The sequence below is a fragment of the Dermacentor albipictus genome, chromosome 4 (assembly GCF_038994185.2).
Source record: "Dermacentor albipictus isolate Rhodes 1998 colony chromosome 4, USDA_Dalb.pri_finalv2, whole genome shotgun sequence".
NCBI lineage: Eukaryota > Metazoa > Arthropoda > Arachnida > Ixodida > Ixodidae > Dermacentor > Dermacentor albipictus.
In genome coordinates, this window is record NC_091824.1 from 128,269,534 (window position 1) to 128,295,635 (window position 26,102).

Sequence of the window (26,102 nt, forward strand, 5' to 3'; positions counted from 1 at the left end):
TTTGATTTCCTTCTATAAAAACAGTGCAGTAAATATTTCTTGAGCTATTTCGCTGTTCTAGTTGTCGTATAAGTCAATACACAGAGCGTTTCACGCAATTTGTGCGGAGAATTAAAGAAAAAATGGTTAGCTGCAGCTGAGTGAAACCAACTGCATATGGTTTGCCGTCATGTGGCACTCCTTAGAGTATTTTTACATTCCGCTTAATTATCTAATCAACGATGATGATGGTTTTCCTTGTCAACTGTCGAACAAGCCTAGAAGTACGTGAATGCTACAACAAACCCTGCCAGCAAATTCTTAGTTGCCACATACAGTTAACTGCCATAAAACAGCCGGTACAAAGTAGTTAAACAAATGAACTTCGTTTTAACAAAACACCGAGGATGGAGTGGTGCAAACTCAGCATCTAGCTGTAAGTGAATCTGGCTCCTCCATCACTTGTTTTTTCTTTGTCTTCCTCCAACAGTGTCTACCACGTCCTAATTAAGTCAGATTACTCAGCGCCTCGAGCCTATTTCGCCTCCAGGAATTTACCATCGCTGTAGCATCCCTTTAACAAACCTCATGAAGAAACAATTGCGTTAGAAGCGACAATATTGAAAGAAGACTGAGTACTAGGGAAGCGCACGCGAATTTACCCTGGCAATTACGAGGACAGGACTGTCCGATGCGAAAGGTGCCACGTTTGGCAAGTCCGTCTTACACGCACAGAAGAATAACGAAACAAGCTTCACTGCCCAGCTCTGGCGTTTGAGACGAGAGGGGGATTAGGCAGCCACGCTTTTCGACATTTATTTTTATAGTCAAGCTTCGAGACACGATTCCACACTCTCCTAATTACCTTTGTCTTCATTGTTTCTTCCTCCAAATATTCTAGTATTTTTTCACGCCTTAAACACGCTCAGTTCGCGGCTACTTAATTAACTTGTTCGTCACGCGTGTCTGTAGCTTCTGGCTTGATGAGCAAAAAAGGAGAGCAGAAACCAGCTGGCAAAGCCCCTGTATGGCTCTCTGAGGGCGAACGCTATCTTAGCTTGGGTCTCGTGCGTGAATAAGAGATCGGACTAGCCGGCTGGTTCATTTTAGCCCATGCATGGATACTGACGCGTTCACTTATTTTTTCGCTCTCCGCTGACCGTTTCTTCACCGACTAACAAATGTTAAACGTTATCGCAAGGCGCAGGGTCGTGCCTGCATGCATAGCAAATTTTTGCGATGTTATGACTTGTTCTATCCGTTGTTGCTTGTCACCGAGCCTTGTGTAACCCGATTGTATACGCGACGCAAATTGTGTTGTGCTTAATGGAAGGTATGCGGGCACCAGTGATTACGCTGGAAGCTTCGACGAGTCAAGTTTAAAAGCCGATGCGCTTAACCCGCTCATCAGATTTCGACGATCGCCGACTGTGTTTGCTGCTGCTGTTGTGCTTTGAGTGGCAGTTGTTTTTGTGGACCCAGGTTCGCCCAACAAGTAAGCTCGTTCTGTGATTCATGGTTTTGCGTCTGTGCTCTTCACAGTCGGTAAAACGTGGCAATATATCCCTTTCCAAAAGCGTGGCCTTTGCGCTCGCACTCGTCCCAAAATCAAACGTAGCGACAACAGCAGAGGATTAAAGAAATATTTATTCAGACGATTCAACCGGGTCGATTCGTGGAGAAGTGGTAATCAAGCCCTCACGTGTATATATATATATATATATATATATATATATATATATATATATATATATATATATATATATTTATATATATATATATATATATATATATATATATATATATATATATATATATATATATATATATATATATATATATATATATATATATAGGCCTCACCATGGCACGGATGTTTGAGCGTTGGGGTTCCAAGTCCATGCTTGCTGCGTTCGTAAATAAGGGACGGCAAAGTTTAAGTGCCGGTTTCATTTGTACAGCAAATACCTCTGGCCCGTGAAACATGAGGGCTGTTCGGTGTTGTTTTAAATAAGTGATATATCGTTAAGAGGGCTCCTCCGAGAAATTGTCATTTTGACGCTTCTTCTATTAAATATGCGGGCTTATACACATAAATTTAGAATATAGTGGGCGCACTTAGTGAACAAGCCCTGTACTGTCTCATCTGGATGGCGCACTAAGCTTCTTATCCCCCCCCACGCCCCCCCCTCCCCCCCCCCCCCCCCCAAAACAAAGTCTTAGATTAAAGGGAAACGCGGGACGAGTTTACAAGTTCATCCGAGAGTAACGACACGATCTGCTCTCTGATCTTGGGAGACGTGCTCTTTGCAGCAATATGTAAAAGGCTGACAATAACTGAGTTGTAGCATTCGCGCCAAAAAGAAAAAGAAACGAAAGATTTATAGCGCTTTGCCAAAAAGAGGGAATAGCCTGGCTGATCTATCTCGAGAGCGAAAGCACCATTAATCCTTGTTCGCCTTTACTGCATTTTCATCTTTCCAAATTCTCCTAATAATTCACCATGGACTGACTTCTTCTGACTTTGTTGTCAGGCTAATCGCAGTATCGTTAGCGTAGCGTAGGCACAAAAGATTAGAGGACGCCTAAGCTTCGCCTTTAAGAGGAAAACGCGATAGCATTCAAAGATCCTTGACTGCTTCTCACGCTTCCCGGCAAATGCAGCTTACGTGACCATAATGTCTACCTGGAAACGCCGACGGCAAACGCTTTGCACGAAGGAAAGCTTTCTGGTTATTTTTTTTTTCTTGTAATGCCATTGCAACGCCATATTGATGGTTTTGCAAGGAACCGAGCTTGGCGCACCGCTCCTACACTAAGACAACCCTCAAACGGCAGCTGGAAAAGGGGTTTGTGTTTTAGTTTCCTCATATAACCGAATTACGTTTTCTCGTATATTCAAATTACAGACCTACGGTATCATGTCTGTAGGTTGTGTGCATGTCGTTCTTTAAGAATTTTCGGATTTACTCTACCTTGATAAATTCAGTTAGTTCGGTAACGCATATGCGCTACGCGGAGGGCCTGCGTGGATCGGGATGCGTGGTTCGGGATGATTTATCTCATACGCACATCGCTGCCGGCGCCAACACTGACACCGGATTTTCTGCGACCCGGGGCCCTTAATGCTATCGCGTTAAAATGCACACAGCATTTTCTGGGACATCGCCTTGGCGAAACGCGCTAGCGCTTGACGTCTCGCGCGATGATGTCACCGCCTTGTGTAGTTGAAACAAAACCACACCTCTCCAGTTCGTAGCAGTTAAGAGTTGGCTGATAAACTGTCCTGCTATCTGTCGTCCTATTTTGGTGCGATGCGTCAGCCATATAAACCAATCTAAAGAGTGATTTTCAGAGTGATCATGCTAAAACAAAGAGTGATTCCTCCATCTCAGTCTGCTGCATTATCTCGATGATCCTTTCTCATTGCTTACTCCAGTTGACAGGTATGCGGTGCCGTGAGAAATTGTCATTAGCTGCTTTTATCTATAGGCGGCTTAGGTTGACTTCACTTACGTGCACAATCACCGAGTAGTAGTGCATAATGCGCCCGTGTTCGGGATCAAACTCACCGATCACCTTGAGGTTGATCACGGTGTTCACCGAGCGGGCTCTCCGGAAGTCCACTCGGCAACGATACTCGCCAGCGTCTCCTTCACGCACGGGGTCTATCCGCAAGTGGGCCGGTGAGTGGCCCATGTCGAAGAAGAGTCGCCGTTCGAGTCCTGGAGCTGGAGACTGTCGCGCCTGGTCTACGTGATCTCTCCGTGAGTCAAGCGTGAAGATGGGCGCCAGGCTTTCGTCCTTGTACCATAGCACGAGCGTCACCGAGTCGTCTGGCGACGGCGGGCTGATGTCACACGGCAGCGCGACCTTTCCACCAGCCACGGCCGTGTACACTATAGAAGCTGCATGGACGAAAAAAAAAGACAAGAACTTTCAGTGACGAAATTAACGTCTAGAGATCGTTAGAGGATGTATATTCAATCAGAACTTGATGGGTATTTAATCAGGTGACTCTTTAAATTGTTATTAGGCATGCTTACATGACAATCTTTACAACACTACTGACACAACGGGAAACCGGTAGCTTATGTCAAACAAGGACACCTGCAATACCCGCATAATAGCGCGATTAAAGAAGGCAAGTCTTATAATCGCGCCCGTGAAAATTTCATTATTTACTGCGCTTTCAAGTGCACTACGAAATATTGCGCTCATCTGCGTCCTCCATAATGAGTGTCCGATAATGTGAACCTCTTTCCAACAGCTAAATCACCCCCGCATTTCTTTTAGAAGCAGAACACTTTTACTGCGTCCGTACTCCTTAGGCTCAAGGGCGTTTGTTTGTGAATACTCAATGCGCACTTCTGTGTTCTCTGCGCTATGTGGAATGCGTTCAAAGGAGCTATCATGAGCGCAAGTTATCGGGAGCTTTAGCTCTACTGTATTATTGTGTGGATTGGGCCAACCAGCTTTCCATTAGAGCGCTACTGTGTGGAAAAAAATTATGCTTGTGCATCTTCCCTGCACACGGCTACGACAGCTGATTATTGTACAGGAATCCCTAACAACGCATTTAAAGCTGCATGCTTCGTACAAGCAAACTAAGTATGTTGCGTATTTAGGGTGTCTTAGGGTACCGTCTTTGGATCACTCTGGGGCAGGTAGCAGACCAGGTATGCGTATGGGTATTCCTGACCATAAGCAAGTAAAATGCAGTAGCGCCATTACGGTGGATCAATCACATATTTTTAGATGTTCTTACCATGCGCAAGCTGACGTTATCATCGCTCCCTTGCACTCACTCTCTTGAATAACTTACCGAGGCCCGTTATGGTCAGTGCGTTTTTGCACAACCAGGCGAACAAAGTTTTGGCAGTGACTCGAAGCCTCCTTGAAGCCTCTGAGCCATCTTGGTAACAAAACAAAACTCAGTAGTAAGGCGAAGGACATAGACAGGGTTGGTGAGCGCCGAGTTTCGTTTTGTTAGGCATTTGATCAAATCCAAGTAGTCCAAATTGAAGTGCTTGTTCTCAGTCTCCTAGTTCCGTCAGGTGGCTGAGATGGCCAATAATACACAAGGAATAGCTATATTTATTCACTTTGGCGCACGTTATCATAGCTGGCTTAGGGTAATTTTCTTAGATAACTTAGTTAGTCCCATTGTAGTTGCTAGTTTTGTAAGACATCTAGGCAAAGTTCTGATACTCCCGGATGTCATACTAATATTTGGTTGCTTTCTATTTTGTTTTGTGATTAAGATGACAGAGAACAAACCAGAAGTGCCCAGCACAGTTTTCCTGCCTAAATTATCTTATTTAATATGGGAATAAAAACAAAGCAATAAGGAATTCGTGTAAGAACTCTTCTTATCTTTCGTTGAAATGGGCCTATAGGTATAATACATGTTACAATTTTTCCGTATCAGACCCGACAGTTATGCGAGGCGGGAATGCAGCGACTCGAAACTGTGCGTGGGAGCTTCTAAACGGACACTGCGTTCTTTTTAAAATCTGTTCCTTTGCCGCTTCTTATCACCTAGTGCCTTGTGTACTATTAATGAATTCAAAATTTTGCGAGTGCGAACTAAGATAACGGAAGCGAAATTCCTGACGGAACAATGGAGTGAAAGGAAGCTTGGCATATTCCCAGCAAAGTGGCGTCCCAGCCTCGTTTTCGGTTCCCATGGAAGAAGGCGCAGCCTAGCGTGACCTTCCACGGCTATTTTCCCATGAGAGGACGGAAGCGGTTGTCTTAGTCTGTTGGCAGCGTGCTTATTGAAAGCTTTTTATACGGGCCGCATTCTCTTCTCTCGAGTGAGAGCCTACAGTTAAAAGAAATCGGAAGTGTAACTTGTTGAAAAAGAAAAGCAGTGCGCAAAGATTGCGTGCTCTTTGACTCTATCTATTCAACCAAACGCCTCCTTGCTTAACATCCCTACATCTCCGTCTTCGTTTATCTCGCTCACTCTTGATTTCACCTTCGAATGTGGCTTTGCGATTGCGTTGCCTGAAAGCGCGCAATCAATCAATCAATCAATCAATCAATCAATCAATCAATCAATCAATCAATCAATCAATCAATCAATCAATCAATCAATCAATCAATCAATCAATCAATCAATCAATCCGTTTATTTACGGTGCTCAGCAACAAGTATGAGGTCTAAGTTCTGGCGCACGCATACATTGAAAAAAAGAAAAAGAAACTGCCGGCTAATATAAATAAACAAACTATGAATAAAAGAACAACTTTGAAAAGAATAGCTTTGTACATAAAACAAGGCGCAAGGTGAATACAAAAGAAAAAGCAAGAGAAGGGCACTTGAACAATATATTAACCTGACTCAACAACGCAATGCTCTGAAAAGAACTATTTGAGGAGGAGGAATAAACTTTTATTTTGGAAACAGTATCCCGGGTAAGCCCCGGTTCTACTCTCGGTGGGAAGCCTCCACATTCCAGGAACGTTCTATTCAGATAATTAAAATAAGCGCTGTAAAGACTTTGTATTCTGTGGGCGGTTCAGTGCTGGTGATGACAGGAAGAAACATGGGAAGGTTTATGTTCTCTGGTAATCTTGCGTGTAATAATAATAATAATAATAATAATAATAATAATAATAATAATAATAATAATAATAATAATAATAATAATAATAATAATATGATGATGATGATGAAGAAGAAGAAAATGAAAAAAAGAAGAAGAACAAGAAGAAGAAGGAAAATGCAAGTACTAATGCAAGAAACGATGTACGAGAGGCATGTGGTAGCCATGGCCATAACGGCTCAGTCCAGTAGCCCGAAATGCGCAGCCACTGCCAAATTTCTAGTAGCGGATGAGCGAACAACATGCCAGGGATATATGCTGGCTGAATGATGAAATTTTATGGGCAGTTTTTTTACCAAGGGCCGCATCGTGTTTTTCTCAGGCCATGAAAGAGACAAAAGAAAAACTTACTAAAGAAGGAATGAAAAGAGAAACAAGTAAAACAACGTTTTGGCTTTCTCTTAACTTTTTTTCTGTTTTTGTTTTGACCTTAGTGTAGACACGAACTTGGGCGTGGCATGGCTCACGCGAGAGGGAACCGCTCTGTTTAGATCATTCACATGGCTGAGAATTTTTTTTTCGCAGCTGGCTGCCCTGGTTGTGAAATAACAAGAAAAACTGTAAAAGAAGAAAAATACAGAAATCATGTCAACGAAAGAAGATGGAAACGTGCCGAACGAGGATTGAAATGAAATTGCTAAAACAACGCATTCACCGAATGAGACCAAAAATGAACACGTACGAGAATGAATGTTTTGAGAAAGCTACCCAGCAAAAATTTTGAATCGGAGGCGTCCCTGAGCAGCATGTTTGGTCGTACTTAAAACTTCCATTTCCAGACGGGTTCTTTCTTTTTCATGAAGCATTCGTTTGTTCAGCGCCAAAAGAAAAAAAAAGCAGGAAGGCAGATATAAAATCACACGAGAAGTTGCAAGCTAGAAATCAGATATGTCGCAAGGATAACTACAGAATAGGGGCCCGTGAATCGCGTATCTGGATCATGAAAAGCTGTATGTTTTTTCCCTAAATAAACTTTGAGGCCGTAGAAAAAGTACTCCCGCAAAAAAAAAAGACCATGTTTTCGGTTCTCTAGACTCTCACTGAGCCTACGCCAAAGAGGCGCTCACACCGCAGGGACCAGCCGCCCGTGATGTGGTCAGATGAGGGCTCCGTTCCCACCGAGGGCCACACACACTTTGTGCTCGCCTAAAGAGCATCTAATGGAACTCCCCTGAGGAGCTCGTGTGTTCAAGGCAAACAGAGTTGACGCCGTCTTCCGCTCACTTGGGCAAACAACGCCTCACTTGCGGTGCCGCACAAAGGATCGGGTTCTAACCACGAGGAAGTGGGGTGGTCGTCTCGGGCGTATGTGCATATACACAGAGTAACGTTTTCGCTCTCTGCCTCTTTTTCGCAGTGTCACTAGTGCTGTCGGAGAGCTCCAGCGCCGTATTATCGCGTGAAAGGACAGGTATAATGAGGCCTCATTACGCGCAGGCCTCGGGCACGTGTACTTACAAACGTCCACAAATCCCGATACGAGGAAAAAAAATAGTGATAATAATAATAATAATAATAATAATAATAATAATAATAATAATAATAATAATAATAATAATAATAATAATAATAATAATAATAATAATAATAATAATAATAATAATAATAATAATAGCCAAAGTTGCTTATTAAAGTGCCTGCAAGGACAACCTTGAGGGTATTGGTGCTGGCGCACTCGGCCAAACAATGCACAGGAAAACAGTGCACGCCCACAGACACATACACACGCGCGCACACATAAAAGAAAAGAGTAATTTCATCAGAAAAAGGATTACACAATGACAGAACACACGACAGATATTAGGTATTTTTTTGTTCAGTTACTGAAATTCCTATGCAATTCCTTTCAGGAAAGTATTCAAATTAGGCATGAAGATATCCAGGCACTCTGAATGGGCATTGTATATCCCCTGCACCCGAGATAGAGGGTCACAAAAATCTGAAGGCTGAAAGGCGCGCTGTTTCCTTGTGCCTTTCTGCGGAATCCAAAAGCGCACACTAGAAATCAAGTGCGGGCAGCAAATTTTTCCATGTAATAAAATGTGGAGAAAAAGAACATCCGACTTGTGAGAATAACGTGAGTGTGTTAGCTCTATGGAGATGGAAGGCTTTTGACAGAATTGATGTTTAAATATAGATGCGAACGTTTTTTGTACACTTTCGAGAAGTTCAGCATTTGACCTGCAAGTGACATCTCAAATTACGGAGGCGTACTCAAGAACTGCAAGGCATACGCTATTATATAGGGTTACAAATGTTCCAGCTTGTTTGAAGTCTCTCGTCACCCGACATACCATGCCGAGCGTTCGAAGTGCATGCTGCCTCGTGTGTTGACCGTGGGACGAGAAACTCAGAGCGCTATCGAATTGGACTCAAAAGCCCTTTATTGCCTGAGCTCTTGGTGCGAGAATATCTTTAACGCTATTGGGAAATAAAGTCCTGCTTGTCTTCCGCGTGAAGCTTACAACTTTTGTTTTGATGCATTTATGACGAGCTTGTTTCCAGTGTACCATGAAGCAAAATTCGCAGTGTCATTCTAAAGAGCGGCGCGATCATTAACATTTTATGGCACTCTGAAAAGTTTCGCGACAACTGCATATAACAAAATTGAACAGTTTTGAATGACTGCCAAAACGTCGTTAAGAAATAGCGAAAAAAGAGGGTCCAGGACGGACCCTTGAGGAACTCCACTTGTAACGGCATAAAGTTATGATGACTGACCGTTTATGCTAACGCAGCAGTACCGGTTGCGTTGGTGCAGCTTCGTATCAGCGATGTGACAGAGTGGTGCAGGTCAAGTTGTGTCAACTTTTGAAGGAGTATTTTGTGGCACACAACATCAAACACCTTACTGAGGTCAAATTAAATGACATCGAGTGGTCCTTAAACACTGCTTGAGAGGCATGCATCATGAAGCTAACGAGGCTGGTAGTTGTAGAGCGTCCCAATATGAACCCATGCTTCTGAGGAATGATGGTTGGATAAAGAATGAAATTATTGAGTGCAGAGTGCGGAGAGAAATAGGCCTATAGTTACTCGCAGCAGTTTTCAGCCCTGACCTAATGATAGGAACAACCCGCGCTGTTTTCCAAGCTTTTGGGAATTCGTTCGTCTTTAAGGCAGAATTAAAAAATACAAGTAACCACTGGAACCTCTTAAAGCCTCTTAAAGCAGGTGTAATGTCATGAGGACCACACAAAAACACGGTTTTAAACATTTCATGCCCTTAAAGACAAGTTCTTCTGAGATGGGGTAGACGTGAATCCAGGAAAACTTAATTAGGAAGCTGACTAACTCGGTTACGGTACCCTGTAACGTACTCAGACCCGAAGTATCGGGCGAAGGCGCCCGCCACATCTGGAACAAGTTGGCTGTCGCCGCTAAGTAGAGAGATATCTTGTTTTGTATTGTTGAATGACTATTCACGAACGTGCCTCTAGAAATATTTTGTTATTGTAGAAGTATTAGTTTCCACCCGTGCAATACAGATGGAAAGATCACACTTGTAAAGACGTTTAGAGAGTGCCATGTACATTTTAACATATCAATGCGAGTGTTCCCGATTTGTACGCTGTGCCTTCCTGTGAGCACGGTCTTTAGGCTTCAAAGCTGTTTTCAGTTCAGCAGAAAACCAGCGGGGACATTTAGAGTTCTTAGCACCTTTTAGTCGTATAAAGTTCATCATTCCATCGTTAATAAGATTCGTGAATGCCGTGACTTGCTCGTTAGCATCTCTTAGTTCTGCTACTGAAGACCAATTCGCATTATTAAGATAGTGGTAAAGACCCACGTAATCTTTGCTTGAGCAATTAAAAGACCGAGGTGTTGCTGTATTCTTTAATCTCATGCTGCTAGGCATCGCGGATTCTAATGAAATATGAAGTGGGGGATGGTATTTATCTTGCTTAATAAGGGGAAAATCACCACAGGACGCCGTCACAGCTTCTGCGTTGGTAAGGCATATAGGTCTAGTACAAAGCCACAAGAGTTCGGGACAATGTTAAATTGACACAGCGATGTGAAAGATATAAAATCAAGTACCGAGTTACACTTGGCAGATAAGTACAAAGAACGGGCTGAAATTTCACCAGTTTGCCAGAAAATTCCAAAAGTATTAAAATCACCAATTATGAATATTTTATGGCCGATCTAAAGTTTTTGATAGTGGCTAGAACAGTCATGTAAAGCTCAATATTCATATCAGGCGCAACATAGAAATTCCCTACTAATAGCCTATTACTACCAGCACCAAAAATATCCGCCCAGACGCATTCGGCTGCACATTCTCACTCAGGACGCCGAAGGGATCTCAATGATTGATTGATCGTAATCAGGACCCCACCTCCCTTTGCTTTCAGTGAACAACAACAACAACAACAACAACAACAACAACAACAACAACAACAACAACAACAACAACAACAACAACAACAACAAAAACAAAAACAAAAACAAAAACAAAAACAAAAACAAAAACAAAAACAACAACAACAACAACAACAACAACAACAACAACAACAACAACAACAACAACAACAACAACAATAATAATAATAATAATAATATAAACCAACATGGTCACAGAAAGAAGACACAAGAGCTAGCTGCAAACGCCATAAAAAGGGGCACCGCGTCTGCCTGCTCTAGAAGAAACAAAGGTCCATAGAAAAAATATAATAAACGAAAGAATAAAGGACGTGAATATAAAGAAAAGTGAAAATAGTTGCACCGGTAAAGAGCACCCACAGAAAGAAGAACGAATATTCAATAACGTTCACTTTGCTCCTTGTTCCATTGTGTGAAGGAACAATGAAGGACAGACATACAAAAACAGATTGAATTGCAAGAGAAACCCCGAATAGATAACCGCCGGTTCTGTCGACACATTTCCCAAACATTTGAGGTGCCCTTAATTGTATAAGAACAATAGAGTTTTGACAACCCGTAGATGTAGCGCCTGCCAAATAGATTTACGTTTATATTCGATGGTTCGCGTACTCCCTGACGAATTTAGTCTATATTGTTTGCGCCGAACAAGGTTGAACGTGCTTTTGAAGTCCGAGAACCCTCACAAAGGCAGCGCATATGTTAGAAGCAATTTCCTCCCCGAAAGAAGTTGCCAGCGTTCCCTTTGTGTTTTGCAATGAATTGCTACACGCAAACTCCTTTTCTCGTGATTGGGGCTGATCGCGATTTACGCTGGGAAGGCACACGCCGACACATATCAAACCCTTTTCCTGCCCCTATTGCAAAAATTCATTCCATCGCAAAGGGAATGAATAGCGTGCAGCGAAAGTAACTTTGTTCACGCTAACGTTACGAAACAGAATTATGAACGTGAGACTCACATTGAATGCATAACAAACAGACTGCGGACTTGTTCGACCTCGTCGAGTTACACGCCAATTTCCGGTGAAGTTCTTTTTGACCGATTGCATTTAAAGTTTGTGATGATCATATTTCCATCACGCACACTAAAGCGTTCGCCGCATATTACTCACTGGTTTAAAATTGTCCCAATATATAATGCGTTCGTGCATTTGCCTAATTAAATTTTATATGTAGTTCGCCCACACATGTAAATTCGCATGCACATGCGAAGTTTCCCGCGGTGGCGTGTCTCATGATCACACCATGGTTTCGGCATCTATTACACCAGAATATAATTTAACTTTTAACTCTGCCTACACATCACTCCGAACGTACTCCCTATTTTTCCAAAATATTAACAAAGTGACTCGTTTACATCACCGTGGGGTACCGTGGGGTACCATCATCATCATCAGCATCAGCGAATGATGATGATGATGATGATGATGATGATGATATGACCGTGGGCGCCCCCTATAACGCATGGAAACAGGACGAAAACGAGAGTGCTGTAATTATTTTCTCAGCTCATTACTAAACCAGAATCGTCAAAGTTATTTGGACGCACAAATACACTTAACATGTCCCCCACCCTGCCCACCCCTACTTTGCCACTTCCACCAACTGTGGACTCAAGGTGTCGGCACAGGACCGCGGGAAGCGTTGCGGATAACTGGGTGAGCCAATTACGCGTCCCGCATAATGTATGCAACTACAGGAAATACTTATTGTTCAGTAATAATGGTCAAACACAATATTTAACTTTATATATAAGCATTTAAAGCTTTCCATACACGACAATCCCCTATTCTTTCCAGATGTGAAATCACTGCCACTAGTGGTTCTCGCAGAGCTGCGGGTACGCTTTGTAAGCATTTCATATACCGCCGCTAAGATGGCGGAAAAATGGGGGCTTAGCTATTTTCATTTAGTCCCAAATTAACCCACACTATTCAATATGTGCCCACACATCAACAGTTATATGGCCCTCATTTCGCTGAAGTATAATCGTATAATCTGGGTGAATTATCGAGTCTTTCGAGGATGCCACGGAAACCATGATTATATATATATATATATATATATGAACGTGCTACCTACTGTGCTACTTCGTATATTCATGAACTATCGCAAATGAAGTTAAATATACGATGATTCATTGCTCGCGCTAAAGACTTTCCATAATTGTCTTTGCTATAAATGTGTGGAGATGAATATGCAAACCACGTGAATTGTGAACTTCCCTTTTGATTGAAAATGCCCTGCCAGTTTCATTTGGCGGCTTACTTCTAAGGGAGATAAAGTAGAGCAGCCTTCGAAAGAGCACTCTTATCCTCCAGAACCAGGGTGTTTATATCCGCAAGCGACGGGAAGCAAAAAACAGGACCTCGCCATTGATAAGCAGTAATCAGCGATTATGGCGCTTAGAAATGTCAGTGAACGAATTTGGAATAAGGAGCTTCCTTTTTTTTTAATATGGCCCCATCAGCCTGGCAGTCGCATAAATTATACGACCGACAGCTATAATAATAGCAGACCTTCTGTTTTTCACAGTAGCACGCAGTTTCGTTATAGCATCTCGAGATTTATCTCCTAAAAGTGAAAAATTTTATGCCACGTTATAAGGTGCACTGCATTATGAATGATGGTACATGGTCACATCTAAATGAATGAGAAATATATAAAAGTGCCGTCTAGATAAGTGCGTCGGAGCTACATTTCACTTTACTGAATAGGGATTCCTTAGAGAAGAATCATTTTTCTTAGTATGGTCTGTGAGGTCGTATGCAAATGTTCCTGGTCATGCTTAATGCGACAACAAAAGTACTTAAAGTTTGTCATGCTTGTAGACTAATGCGCCATTGTTTTCAGTAAGCGCTTCCTTACATAATTCCGTATTACGAATAGTTAATCGCCGTAGCGTATCTTTCTAATTTTTAGCTGGAAAGTTTGCCCTGCAGCATATAACGTGTGAAGAGCATGCCCGTTATATGTACATGTACAATTTGATGTCTTCGACAAAGTCCCACACCGACATATTGTGCGGTTAACGTACGTTAGTCAGGTGGGTGGCTTCGGTGTAGCCCAACTTTCGCCATAGCAATTGCTTGGCGACGCGGTTGCCATAGCAACCGCGTCGCTTTATTTCGGACAATAAACGACAAGAAAAATTTAAAAAACATTGAAGAAATCTCTAAAAAGACCCCCCTCCCCCCCAAAAAAAGAAGAGAAACATATAGGAGAGCGCCAGACTGTTCGAGTTTTCTATATTTCACTTATATTTTTTTCCTTTGCACGTCAACGTGGTTAATTGCTCCTTTAAGGATCCATCCCACGTCGTTCCTCGTGGCTAAAAACAATACCAAGCCGTGATTGCGTGGCCGTGGACGGAAGTCACGCAAGGCCATGAAAACGAAGCATTGGCAAGGAGGGCGGGTAAGAAATGAGCGAAACGCGTTGGGCTACGTGATCAGCAGTAGCGTGCGACCGTGTATTGTCTCGTTAATACGACGCAGCGTCTTGCTCCAATAAAATGAGAATGGCACGCGATATTCACTGGCAATACGCACCTTATGGTATACATTACCTATGCCGAATTTTCTTATCCTCCTGTGAAGACATGGATATACGGTGTGACCATTATTAAGCTTTACGGTCTCTTTAAGAATCACCGGTGGCGGATAGCATAAATAAATTCCTTGAGGGGAACTTTTGAAAAAGCGGACAACATGCGCGAGAAATCTAAACACACCATCATCTAACTAACTCACATTCCTTGATTACCTTCTTATAATTACTTTACGGTACATATCGAAATTGACTTACTGTTACCAATGAGTTTATGCGGCATAGCCAGTTAGAACATATCTTGAGGATGGCAAGTTTTTTAGATATTTGCCATCAAACAAGCGGAGAAAAATGCACTGTTATTGCACTTATTTTATTTTAGGCATTGAAGCACGAAAGTATTTGGAACGCCCATGTAATCCCTGCCACGCTTTGGCAATGATAATGCCGAAACTGGTGTCATACTGAAAATTAATTCTAACTGTATATACCTTGCCAGGTAACCGGCTACAATTCGCAGATTGCGTTATGTGCCATGAAATAATTAGGAAGCTGTTTGGGATATTTTTATAAGTTGAATGTGTGTTTCAATCTCGCGTGCAAAAATGTCCCTCTCTCTGATTAATAGAGCTCAAAGACTAGAATTATACTATCTGCTACAGGTAACATTTAAAAATTCTGTAAAACTTAAGAACTGATTGCACGGCATAGTTTCAAATGTGCAAAGTCATAGCTTAGTTGACAGTCTACGATGCCTGTGAAATTGTGCCATCATATTAACGTAAAGTCCAGGAGTGCTAGAGATTTTACGGGTTGCTTTGACTACGAATATTTTCCTTTCATTTGTCAGAACAGGAGATACCACTTAGAGAACAACTTGCTTGGCGACGGCTCATGTGAGCTTTGACGATTCAACGTTTACATTCACCATATAGACTCTGTAAACGGAAGTTCTTGTAGGAACTAAGTCCAATAATTTTGTAGACGGTGGGTTCTGTAAGGATGGCTTTCGGCAGACGCTCATATCCTGCTTGCCGAATAAGGAAACGCCAAAAAATGAATTTGTGAGAAAATCATCAACTCAAATGACGTTATGGGTTTGCCAAGAGGCACTATCCAGTGCCATACCGTTCTATCATCGAGCACTAACAGCTTCATCATATTGAACTCCGTCTGGCAGGCGCCAAGCTCTTCCTTGATATCGCTGCACGGTATTGCTGCGACGAAGTGTAAGCACGTTCGGCCAATATCCGCTCTCCCTGTCTATGGACCCGGGTCGGCGCGCCTGCTGCACGGCATAGGGTATATATGCGCGTAAAAGTCAGCGCGTATATACGTGATCGATGGCTCGGTCCCTGTCGTTCGCTCGACTAAGGCTGGTTTCTGCGCCGGCGGTCACGAAAGCGGCGGCGTTTGCCGTAGAGTCACACTCGCGATCCTGCCCCAGACATTAGCCGGTGGGGAAGTCTGCAGATCGGAGCGGGGGCCGCGGCGGCGAGCTCTCTTCCGTGCAGGGCTTCCGCCCGCGCGACGCGTATGCGCGCACTTTCGCTCGACTTGCGTGCGTGCGGCAGCTTTTACGCGTGGCCTACGCCGAGGGACAACTAAGTGCAACGCTGGTTCGCGTGGCAGTGCATGCGGAGCTTTTAGGCAGTCACGCATTACGCGTGCAATCACAAACTTTGTTGTCGGCTGTTGTGTTAGGTTTTATACATATTGAAGGAAGCGCAACAACGGTAATGCTTCTTTTGCAGGTCTGGATGAACTCATCGGGGTGAGCGGGAATTAAATGCCCGGTTAGCGAGAAATCGAGATATTAAATTACGTAATATTGTTTTAATGTTGTTTTCCCTGATAATTCAGTTCGGCACTATTGTGGATTCTAGAGGTAGCATTGTTCGTGAGGAGAACAAATGATTTAGGAACAGTAATTTCAGTGGCCTGTCGCAGACGCAAGTGTATTATGGTACTTTGCATATTGCATCGAAGAAAAAAAAAACAGGTGACCGTGTAGTTAATCCGCCATTGAAAACTGACGTGCCTGGCGTTCTTTTGCCATAGCTTGCCCTTGCGCCATAGAAAACGACATTATAAGTATCATCAAAATTGCTGCTACGTTTAGGTAAAGTTTGGCAGTTGACAAAGATGCCATACTTTCAATAGTGCAAGCACTATAATTAAAAAAAATGAAAACAAAGAACAAAAAAAGAAACAGGAAAAGAAAGCGAGCGTAGCAGGGGACCTATAGAGAGTTTTCGGACAGCTGATTGTGAGAGAGACTTCCCAACAGATTCATCTTACGTAGAAGGATGGACAGAAGTCATAAATTCAGTAAAAGTGCCAGAAAAGCGAAACGCGATACTGCCGCTCAGCCATGACCTTTCGAAATGACTTCTTAGTATACTGTCGCTGGCCAGCTTTTACTTCCCATTGTGCTGACCTGACAAACTCCTTCTCACTTTTCTGCTTACCCCTTTCAACCATCAGCTCGCCCACTTCTGTCGCTACCACACCTCCGAGCCACTTTCTTTGCGCTCTATGGAGACCTAGTACAAGGCACGTTGGTGCCTTCTTCTTGTGTGTGCCTTTCACGTGCGTCCCAATTCGACGTCGGTCAAGCGAGAAGAGACAACAGCCGAGCAAGCAGCAAGACGTTCTTCAGACAGCAGCGCACTTCGCTCAAACTACAGCACCAGAAGCCTCGACTGTTCGACTGCGGCCGAGTGCGCGGGCGTGCTCGTCAAGAAGGGAAACTCCAACGGTTCACCCTTCTTTTCGTTTAGCCCCTGCATTCATCACTCACTGCAGTATCGAAACCACGCCCGAAGGGCTTTGTTGTAAGGTTGGGTGTATGGAGGGGAAGAGGGGGGGAGGGCGAAGTGTAGGCAGGCGGTTGGCTCTTGAATTACATATAGCTGTTGTCTAAGCAACGAAAAATAAGCTTTGCCAGGCTGTGGGAGGAAGTCACAAAAGACGAGAGTGGGAAGGTGGGAGGATCGAACGGACCGGACCGATCACGCTATCGGATACGCGAGCCGCCACCCGACTGAAGCAGATGGCTTCGTGGTGCGCTATAACGTGGAAACAAGGGAACCGGAATTCACGCCCTATTGGCCAAGTCAGGCGCTGATGTTTTCTTTTCTTCTTTGTTCTTGATATTATCCTTCGACCCTTTCTTCCATTCGCCGCCGGGCAGTATTGATCGTGTATTTCGAGAAAACGACCGGTTGGGCCTTCAAAACGAGTTACGTCGTGGTCACCTTCGGCAGCCGCTTGGGCACACGTGTTGCCCATAGCTACCGGCAGCGCCCATATCGCTTTTTGTGCGGGCATATAGCGGCGACTAGCGCGTCGTGCCCAGCTGGCTTCAGGGAAGTGTGGATGAAACAGAGACATGTAGCTAAAAGGCCTACTGAAGGCGTACAAAAGCAATACAAAAAAAGAAACAGTAAGACGAAAAAAAGGAAGGAGAGGGATGAAACATGGCAACGTCAAGATAAGTTTTTCATGTTGTTACGCGTGAACACCGGATGCCAAAAGCGGAGAGAAATTTAAAGGTTAACCTCTGGAGTGCAGATATAAACAAATTTTGACGCCTTTTAGAATTTGTGTTCAGAAATGCAGCAAGAACTTCAACGTTAAAATTGATTCTAATCTTGCAATAGCGCGCATTCGAAGCGAGAGCCTGATTTTTATATCGCACATTTCACAGTCAAACAAGAACGAACGAGGAAAGTTGTTCCCTCTAAGTGGTGGTGACATTACTTTTACTGCTAAGTATAAGAACGCGGTCACATTAATATTCGAGTGATGTGTTTAACGTCCCCAAGCCCCGAGTGACTAGAAGAAAAACGACATCGTCCAGGAGTGCCGCATAATTTCGACCACCAGAGATTCGTTAGCCTGCCACGAAATCTGACAAAACGAATGATTCTGCATTCCGCCAACAGTCGTATGTGGCAGCCTCGGATACATATTGAAACTGTGACCTCCTCTTAAGCAGGATAACGTTATAGCCACTTCGTCACCGTGGTGGTTAGGGTTATTTGTATTATTTACACCCTTAGTTGCTTACTTCTCTGATAATGGCACGTACATTCATAACTAAAAGTGAACAACTGTAGAGATGAAGAAGCAACCGCGTTCTAAGCGTGATCATGATTTAACACTACAGGTGATAATGGTATTGTGCCACCAGTGCCTTAGTGTTACAAGCTTAATTGATGGGTCTTCTGATGACAGTCCTGGTGCAATGACATGCGAACGCAAACATATGGGAAAGAGAGAGGCTCCTGAATGAAAATCGGAGAGGTCATGTGTAATATCTGTGCTGGCATAAAACTAGTTTGGGGCCGCTTAATTATTGTTGCAAATTTATCTTCAAAACGTTTAAGAAGTGCATCAAGGACTTGTGACACCGCATTCTTTCTTGGTCTCATAGGGCACGCTTGGAAAAATGGGACGGCGAAGCAAGAAGCGAAAGGAGAACGGAGGTAGGGCCTCGGGAGAGCCTCTTCGCGACGAGCCCTCGAAGCACTCTCCCCAACGCGAGGCGTCTTGTCTTCGAGTGGCTAGAGATGAGCCTCGGCTTGAAGAGGAGAGAGAAGAAGTAAAAGAAACGACCGGCACATAGAGTAACACTGTAAACGAGAAGAGAAGAAAGGATAAAGCATTGGTGTTTCAGAAAAGAAAGGAACAGGGGAGAGAGGGTTCCCCGTCTTTCAGTCTTTTCGAGAGCTCTCTGTAGCAGCGGGGCGTTGCGTAGATGGTGCAGCACGCCACGGCTCGCTTTTCGCTGCTGCACCCGCGCTGTTACTTCCTTTTTTTGCTTCTCCCGCATTTGTTTTCTTTTTCACGCACGAAGCGGCGGCAGCGATGTATGTGTTTGCGCTTACCCTACGTGCAGCACCGTGTTCGCTCGCCTTCCATTTAGGGTTGGCTGAGCTTTACGGCTGGCGGCAATCTAATTCGCGCCACTTTGCCAGTGGTCTCCGCACACCCAAAGTTGGCAAAACGGCCACGAAGAAGACCCACGCGGCGGCGAAAGGAAATACAGCGATATCGTGGAGACAGACGACGGTATTACGAGCGTGTAGCTTTCAGCGCAGTGACTTGCGAATACGTATGCCGCCGATATAGAGGGGGCTTGGAGTGAGAGAGAAAGCGCAGAATTTCGCTCCGAGCCGCGGTGCGGGAATCCGGGGGAGTGCTGTCATCTGGAAATGACGACGCTTGCCCCCACCGCTCTTCTTCTTCATCCTCCTTCGCGTCGTAGGTGTCTCGCGAACGCGTAAAAAACCAACCACCGACGGGGCGAGAGACTCGGAGTTCTCAACCTGTGACTCATGCGGATAAGATGCGGCACTGGTCGCCATTGCGAATAACACGGAGCCGGCCGCTGGCTGCCGTTTCAGTAAGCCTAGCAAGTGGCACTTCCAGCGTCCTCCCCGACAACACTTGGCGATGCCGCCGTGCCTCCCTTTCCTTGACTGAGCTCGGCGCGCACTCCGCGTGCCAGGTTTCGGGTTTATTCAACCATCGCGAAGATTGTTCTGGCGACGTGCCGACGCTGAGTTTACGCTTGCTTTGTCGCGTTTTGATGCGAGTCTGCCACCGCGTCAGTGGTAGGTTCGACAGGGCTTAGAGTGGTACAAAAACAAAGTAGAATATTGCAGTCTGCCATTGAAAATATGCCAAGGAGAAAGCTGAGTCACAGGTAAATTGAATTTTATGCGCCGCTCATTTCTGCGGCGATGCATTTCTTTAGCGCCATTAATATCCTGTTCTGCCCAATGTTTTATTCAGAGACAGATTCCAGCATTCCAGACAAACAGGACAATAAACCCTTGACGGCTGCCAAGAATAACCTTGATTGCGATGATTTGGCAATTTATGAAGACTAGTTATAATGGTCGTTTAGATACATATAAATACAACTTGGCTTCGAGCTGCTTTAGCCACAAATTGTACATGTCGCAGCTACTGCATTTAGATAAATTGCAGTAGCTATTGAAAACACCACATTGACAGTATTTATAATACCGAGGCTTTGGTTTGTTTAAAACCTGTCGTACAAAAGAGATGCGCTTGAAAGAAACATACCGAACACAAGCATTCCTATCCTAATAGTGCACAAATAAGGCAAATATTGAATCTCTTTGCAAGTACGAGCAGTGACTTGAACACAGCATTGAGAGAGAAATAAAAAAAAAAACAATAATCATCAGTTGCACATAAGACGGATGTCTTCGTTTCTTGAGTTCTGCTTGCTCCCGTCACTGTTGTGACGCCAAACATATGAATAACGAGGACCACTTCGTCAAAAATTTACAAACTCAAGACATAAAGAGGGAATATGGACACTTGAAAGGCATGAAAACAAGACACACACACACATACACACTATATATATACACACACATATATATATATACATATATATATATATATATATATATATATATATATACATATATATATATATATATATATATATATATATATATATATATATATATATATATATATATATATATATATATATATATATATATTCCCGAAACGAAGTGTTTTCTGCACAGCTAGAATAAGACAAAACAAGAGTTCATTTCATTTGAATGAAGGTACTGCTCCCTTGGGAGGGGCCTAGTGTTTCCGAGACTGGATGTCTAACACTTTTGCAAGATGACGCTGGCAGCGAGCAGAATGTGCATTGGATAAAGTATAGAACGTGGATAAAAATGGTATTTGCAGTTCTGAGTAGGCCTCTGCTATGCATTATGCAAGCGAAAGAAAAAGGTAGACCGGTAACAACTACATCGCAAAGCGAAAAGGCCACATTTTTAGCAAATTCATGAGCTTGCCTCTTTGAGGAGGCAGGCAGTTTAGAGTCGTTGCTTCTCCGTAAATTCACGAGGGTGCACATATATTAAAGACCGCGAAAGCAAACTGCATGTCTGCAGTGTAATTTAGCCTGTATAGCGTTACAAGCGTCCTGCGGTTATATAAAGGTGCCGCCATTCGCCCAAGAGGGCTACAACCACGCCGAAGCCCTTCATGACCATGCAATTCATTCAGCTAATCATGTGTATTTTTGTAGCGTTCGTAGGACATGAGTAAGACATAAAAATGCGTACGCTTTTGAAGGCATACAGGGCAGAATTTAATACAGCGACTACACTCATCTCCACCAATGTTGTCCCTGATGACTATGAAGTTATTATCTAAAAGGCTAAGGAATAGCGAAATTCCACATGGCCTTTCTTTGATAACTTGTATATACAAAGAGATATATTGACACTTTGAACAGACACATTGAACATTTGACACATTGAACATTTGATATATTGATACATTGAACTAGACAGAAATAATTAAGTAATAAGTGACGGTACGAATTAAACTGCCTAGTGTAGAACTTTGCAGAATAATAATGCCGTAGCGATGGCATGCAGTTTGTTTACGTCAGGCTTGCGAAAAAGGTTCATCACTGTAATATACACGAGTAAAATTTGCTGCCATCGAAGATTCCGACGATCCCATCCGTCTTAACACGTCGGGATTTGACTCACCCTGGTTCGAAGAGAAAAGCAGAAGAATCAGGATAAATCCACGTTCTGGGGCGTCTGTCTTCTGGGCTATACAACGCTGCAACGACGTCAGAGATGTTGTTTGGAGAAGCCGTGACGCATCGGGTAGCCGCGGAGATCTTTCTGGTCTGTACTAGTTTTGGCCGCCGCTGATACGTATATACAGCAAGGTCACCCATTGCAATTAGTGCAGAATAAGCTCTCCTGAGGGCAGCTTCCAACCACAAGTGACACGCAGCGGAGATTCCTCGCGTCTCCACTGTTTGATTGGAGGCAAGAGTGGCCGTAAAGGGATTATATTACGCATTCTGGCACGCCTCATGTGTGGTATTCGACCCGGTTTACGAGAGTCTACATGCCAAATAGTGAGGCTGCCTCGTGGCCTCTGTCGCATCTGTTCTAGAGAGTTGAATCGAGACGCAGTGGTTTTCTTCATGTCATCTTAGAGCAGCCTTGTCTTCGTCATTATTTCCAGTGATCCCGAAAAGGCCACGTAACCATGAAAGAAAAAAAAATATGGTGGCCTATTTCCTTTTCAAGTGTTGGTTGAGTTCTACGATTTCCCACGTGAATCAGTAGTGACTGAATATATTGTAATGCTAGCTTTAAATTTACAAACTCGCTGACTATCCTGCATGGGGATGGCTTTCCTAATAAACTCGAACTTTCTGTTCGTCAGAGAATGGAAAACAAATAAATGCGCTCGTCGCAGAACACCTACGTTGATTGGGAGTTTTCAACGAGTGAAGGTTGGTAAAAATCCTTAGCCTAACAACTCCAGTGATGCGTATATCGAATAAACGCCCATGCGCTGCTTTTACGATGTAGTCACGCAAACATGCTGTGAACATATGTTGGTGTCACAAGGTGACACTGAAAATACCGTGGAGAACTGGCAGGACACAATTTGAGCCAGTGTAGACTGTACTCAATTTAAACGGAATGATGATGTACTTTGAATATAACAAGAACCAACTCGCGGTGCTGTCAGCCAGTGTATGTTGTAATCTTGTATAGTAACGTTGTTCCCGAATTTGTTTATGTAAGTCATGTTACAATTTACTGTGAAGTTAAATAAACTTTCTGTAGAAATTCCACATAGCGATGTCGAACCGGAATAACCAACACGGCAGTAACAAGGACTGCTGAAATGGAGGGCTGAAGTGCTTGTCTGCGCCCGTCACCTCTTATCTGTTGCACAACGAGGTGCACATTCCGAGCGACTAAAGGAATTCCTAGCAATGATTTGTTGCCGAAAGCCCTCACCATTCGCGAGACGCACGGTTGCAATTCTATTTTTGTTTCTTCAAGCACAGCACAATTGCGACAGCAATGCGTGAAGCAACATCAAAAACTACAACATGAAGAACCGAGGAGCTGCCGAATGCCAACGGGAGCGACAGGCAGCGCAATAACATGTCGTCCTACGTCAGCCGCCAGCACGAAACCGACATACAGGAAAGGAGGAGGCAAAAAGCAACATGGGTGGGTGAAGGCGAACAGAAGTGGTAGCAGAAGTAATAAGAACGCTTTGATTGATCAACGCAAACAAGGCCAAAATGCACTATACAAAGGCGCACCCGCGCGCGGACGATATCAATGGGGAGATGCTAGAAGAAAAGACTAGATTGCAGTAACTAGAAATCATGTCAAGAGAAAAGAAATACAAATAAACATGACTACTGTTATTTCCAGTGTCAATTTGCGTTCTTCTCATAACCTTTTTCATGGAATACCAACTGCACTCTTACTTGCAATAGGATAAACTCCGCAACTCGGACGCAGGCTACTCAGAGCGGTCGGGGACCATTATTCCTCGGTGGACACAGAGGTCAGGCTGCTGAGCTGGTTGTTGGAGGAGGCACAGAGCACGAGATGAATGAAAGCAGCGTCACTCTGTGACGGAGCCGCGGGCAAATCGTCATCACTGGGCTCATGTGTCCTGGCATGTCTGCCCGGGAGACACACCCAGTATTTTGAGTCTGTGTTCCTAACAATCAAACGCCAGCAGATCGGCCATCACACCAGTGTCCACCATGAGCTCGTGCAATCGTCTCGCTATATTTGGTGTGTTGGAGTCCAAGACGAAATGAACCTCACCGTCCCATTTGGAGGAACTGTACACCAGAGGATTCGTTATTTGGCCTTTATGGAGAACCTTTGACGAACGAAGAACAGCGCACATATGGAATCTGGTGCCTAGGCAAGAGGACATCAGAGCACTGAACATTCGTTGTAAGTCAGTTCTGTGGTGTCAACTGTGCCTCTCTCCTTGTTCTCACATGTGAGCTGCTTTCTTTTTTTGTTTGGTGAAGCCTGTATATCAGGGAAACGCATGGAACATATGGTGTTCGACGCGCACCGCGCTTATGCTTTACCGAACTGTAAATATCCATCTTTCGTGGTCAATGTCCACGGTCATATAAATCTACGTAAGGCAAGTTCAAAAAGTCAGTAGACAAGTGCTTAGCCATTAACTTTGTTTTTCAATTGTGCACGTTTTCACTGAACTATCTCACATCCCTTTACAATAACGTCTGGGATTAATCGTAAGAAGATTGTACACTGTGGTGCTGCCATGCTGTCGAATGACACTTATTTTATACTACGATTAGTCCTGGTGCGGTCCTTGGTGTTCATATACATAGTTTCAGGCAATACATTTTCCTGTGCTGGATTACCATCCTTTACCTATTCGGAGAACAGTTGCTGCGAGAGAGTGTGCTTCTAAGAGCGCATGGTGATTTCCAGCTACAAGATTTTGAACATATGTGTAGTGCTGCCGAAGATAACTAATGCTTTATTGAGCGCAGACTGAACATGCGTGCGCATGCGCAAAGTAATATAGGGGTTTCTATGTGTTAGAGCATAAACAAAGTGTCTATAGAATACAAAGGTCTTCACCTCCTATTACAAAATTTTATAGTGATTAGTTCTTGTCGAATAAAATATGCTGCTAAACGCATTAGTATGGTGAGATTAGTAAAGGAAGAACATATGTCGGCTCCTTTTTGTGCGCCCACTTCCGCGGTATTGATAAGTGGTGCACAGATTAATGAGCTGGTGCAGTATATTGAAATTTAGCAAGATGCCGTTGCTCTTAATTATGAAGTTACGTTTATTTTCAACACAGTGGACAGCCTTTACACATTCATGATAGCGGTTGCTCACTTGTAGAGAGATGTTGTTTATTCTAATCATGGTCAAGTAATGTTGCTTGGTTTTTCTTGCAGTGGGGAGCACTGGTTGCGACTTATATAAATGGATGGTATTCTATGAACTGGTATACTTATGTACTCATTGTGACGTGTTGCGGGTTCAACGAGAGCTGGAATTACAATGGATAATTCACGAACGTTAACAGTAATTGTAAATCAGAGATCGTACATTGATCATTGTCATACTGAGTAAAGGAAGTATGTAACACTTTTGAACCGCAAAAAATAGGCGCCACAAAACTACGGTATTCGAGATTGAATGGACTATACGTCGTATGCTCATCTTCAATTGTGCATGCCTCCCGAATGATAGTAATGGCTCACTAATGAAGTTGCCATCGTTGTCTTCCGGTTCGACAATTATTTTTTGCCTTCGAACATAAAAGTTGACATCTACTGAATATCTACCTATAACCATAGCGTACTCCAGTGTTTCTTTGGTAGTAAGAAGACGGCTAACCGCAGGAAAAGATCCTTGCGCCTAGGAATTATGACAGACGGTGACGAATGCATACATACATACATACATACATACATACATACATACATACATACATACATACATACATACATACATACATACATACATACATACATACATACATACATACATACATACATACATACATACATACATACATACATACATACATACATACATACGTGCATGCATGCATGCATGCATACATACATACATACATGCATGCATACATACATACATACATACATACATGCATGCATGCATGCATGCATGCATGCATGCAT

General features: G+C 43.5%; 2 protein-coding genes across 3 annotated transcripts in view; one reads left to right on the forward strand and one right to left on the reverse strand.

The window, feature by feature from the left end:
* Positions 1–26,102, reverse strand: part of LOC135899515 (neural cell adhesion molecule 2-like) — a 113,466-nt gene that overhangs the window by 48,583 nt on the left and 38,781 nt on the right. For both annotated transcript variants that reach the window (XR_010563632.2, XM_065428788.1), the window contains exon 2: positions 3,552–3,887. Coding sequence is in view for 1 of the 2 variants with exons in the window: in XM_065428788.1 (XP_065284860.1) it covers positions 3,552–3,887 (336 nt within the window). In the remaining variant the exon portion in view is untranslated. The remainder of the gene's footprint in view (positions 1–3,551; positions 3,888–26,102) is intronic.
* Positions 1–26,102, forward strand: part of LOC135899502 (uncharacterized) — a 530,261-nt gene that overhangs the window by 25,259 nt on the left and 478,900 nt on the right. The gene's annotated exons all lie outside the window — the stretch shown is intronic.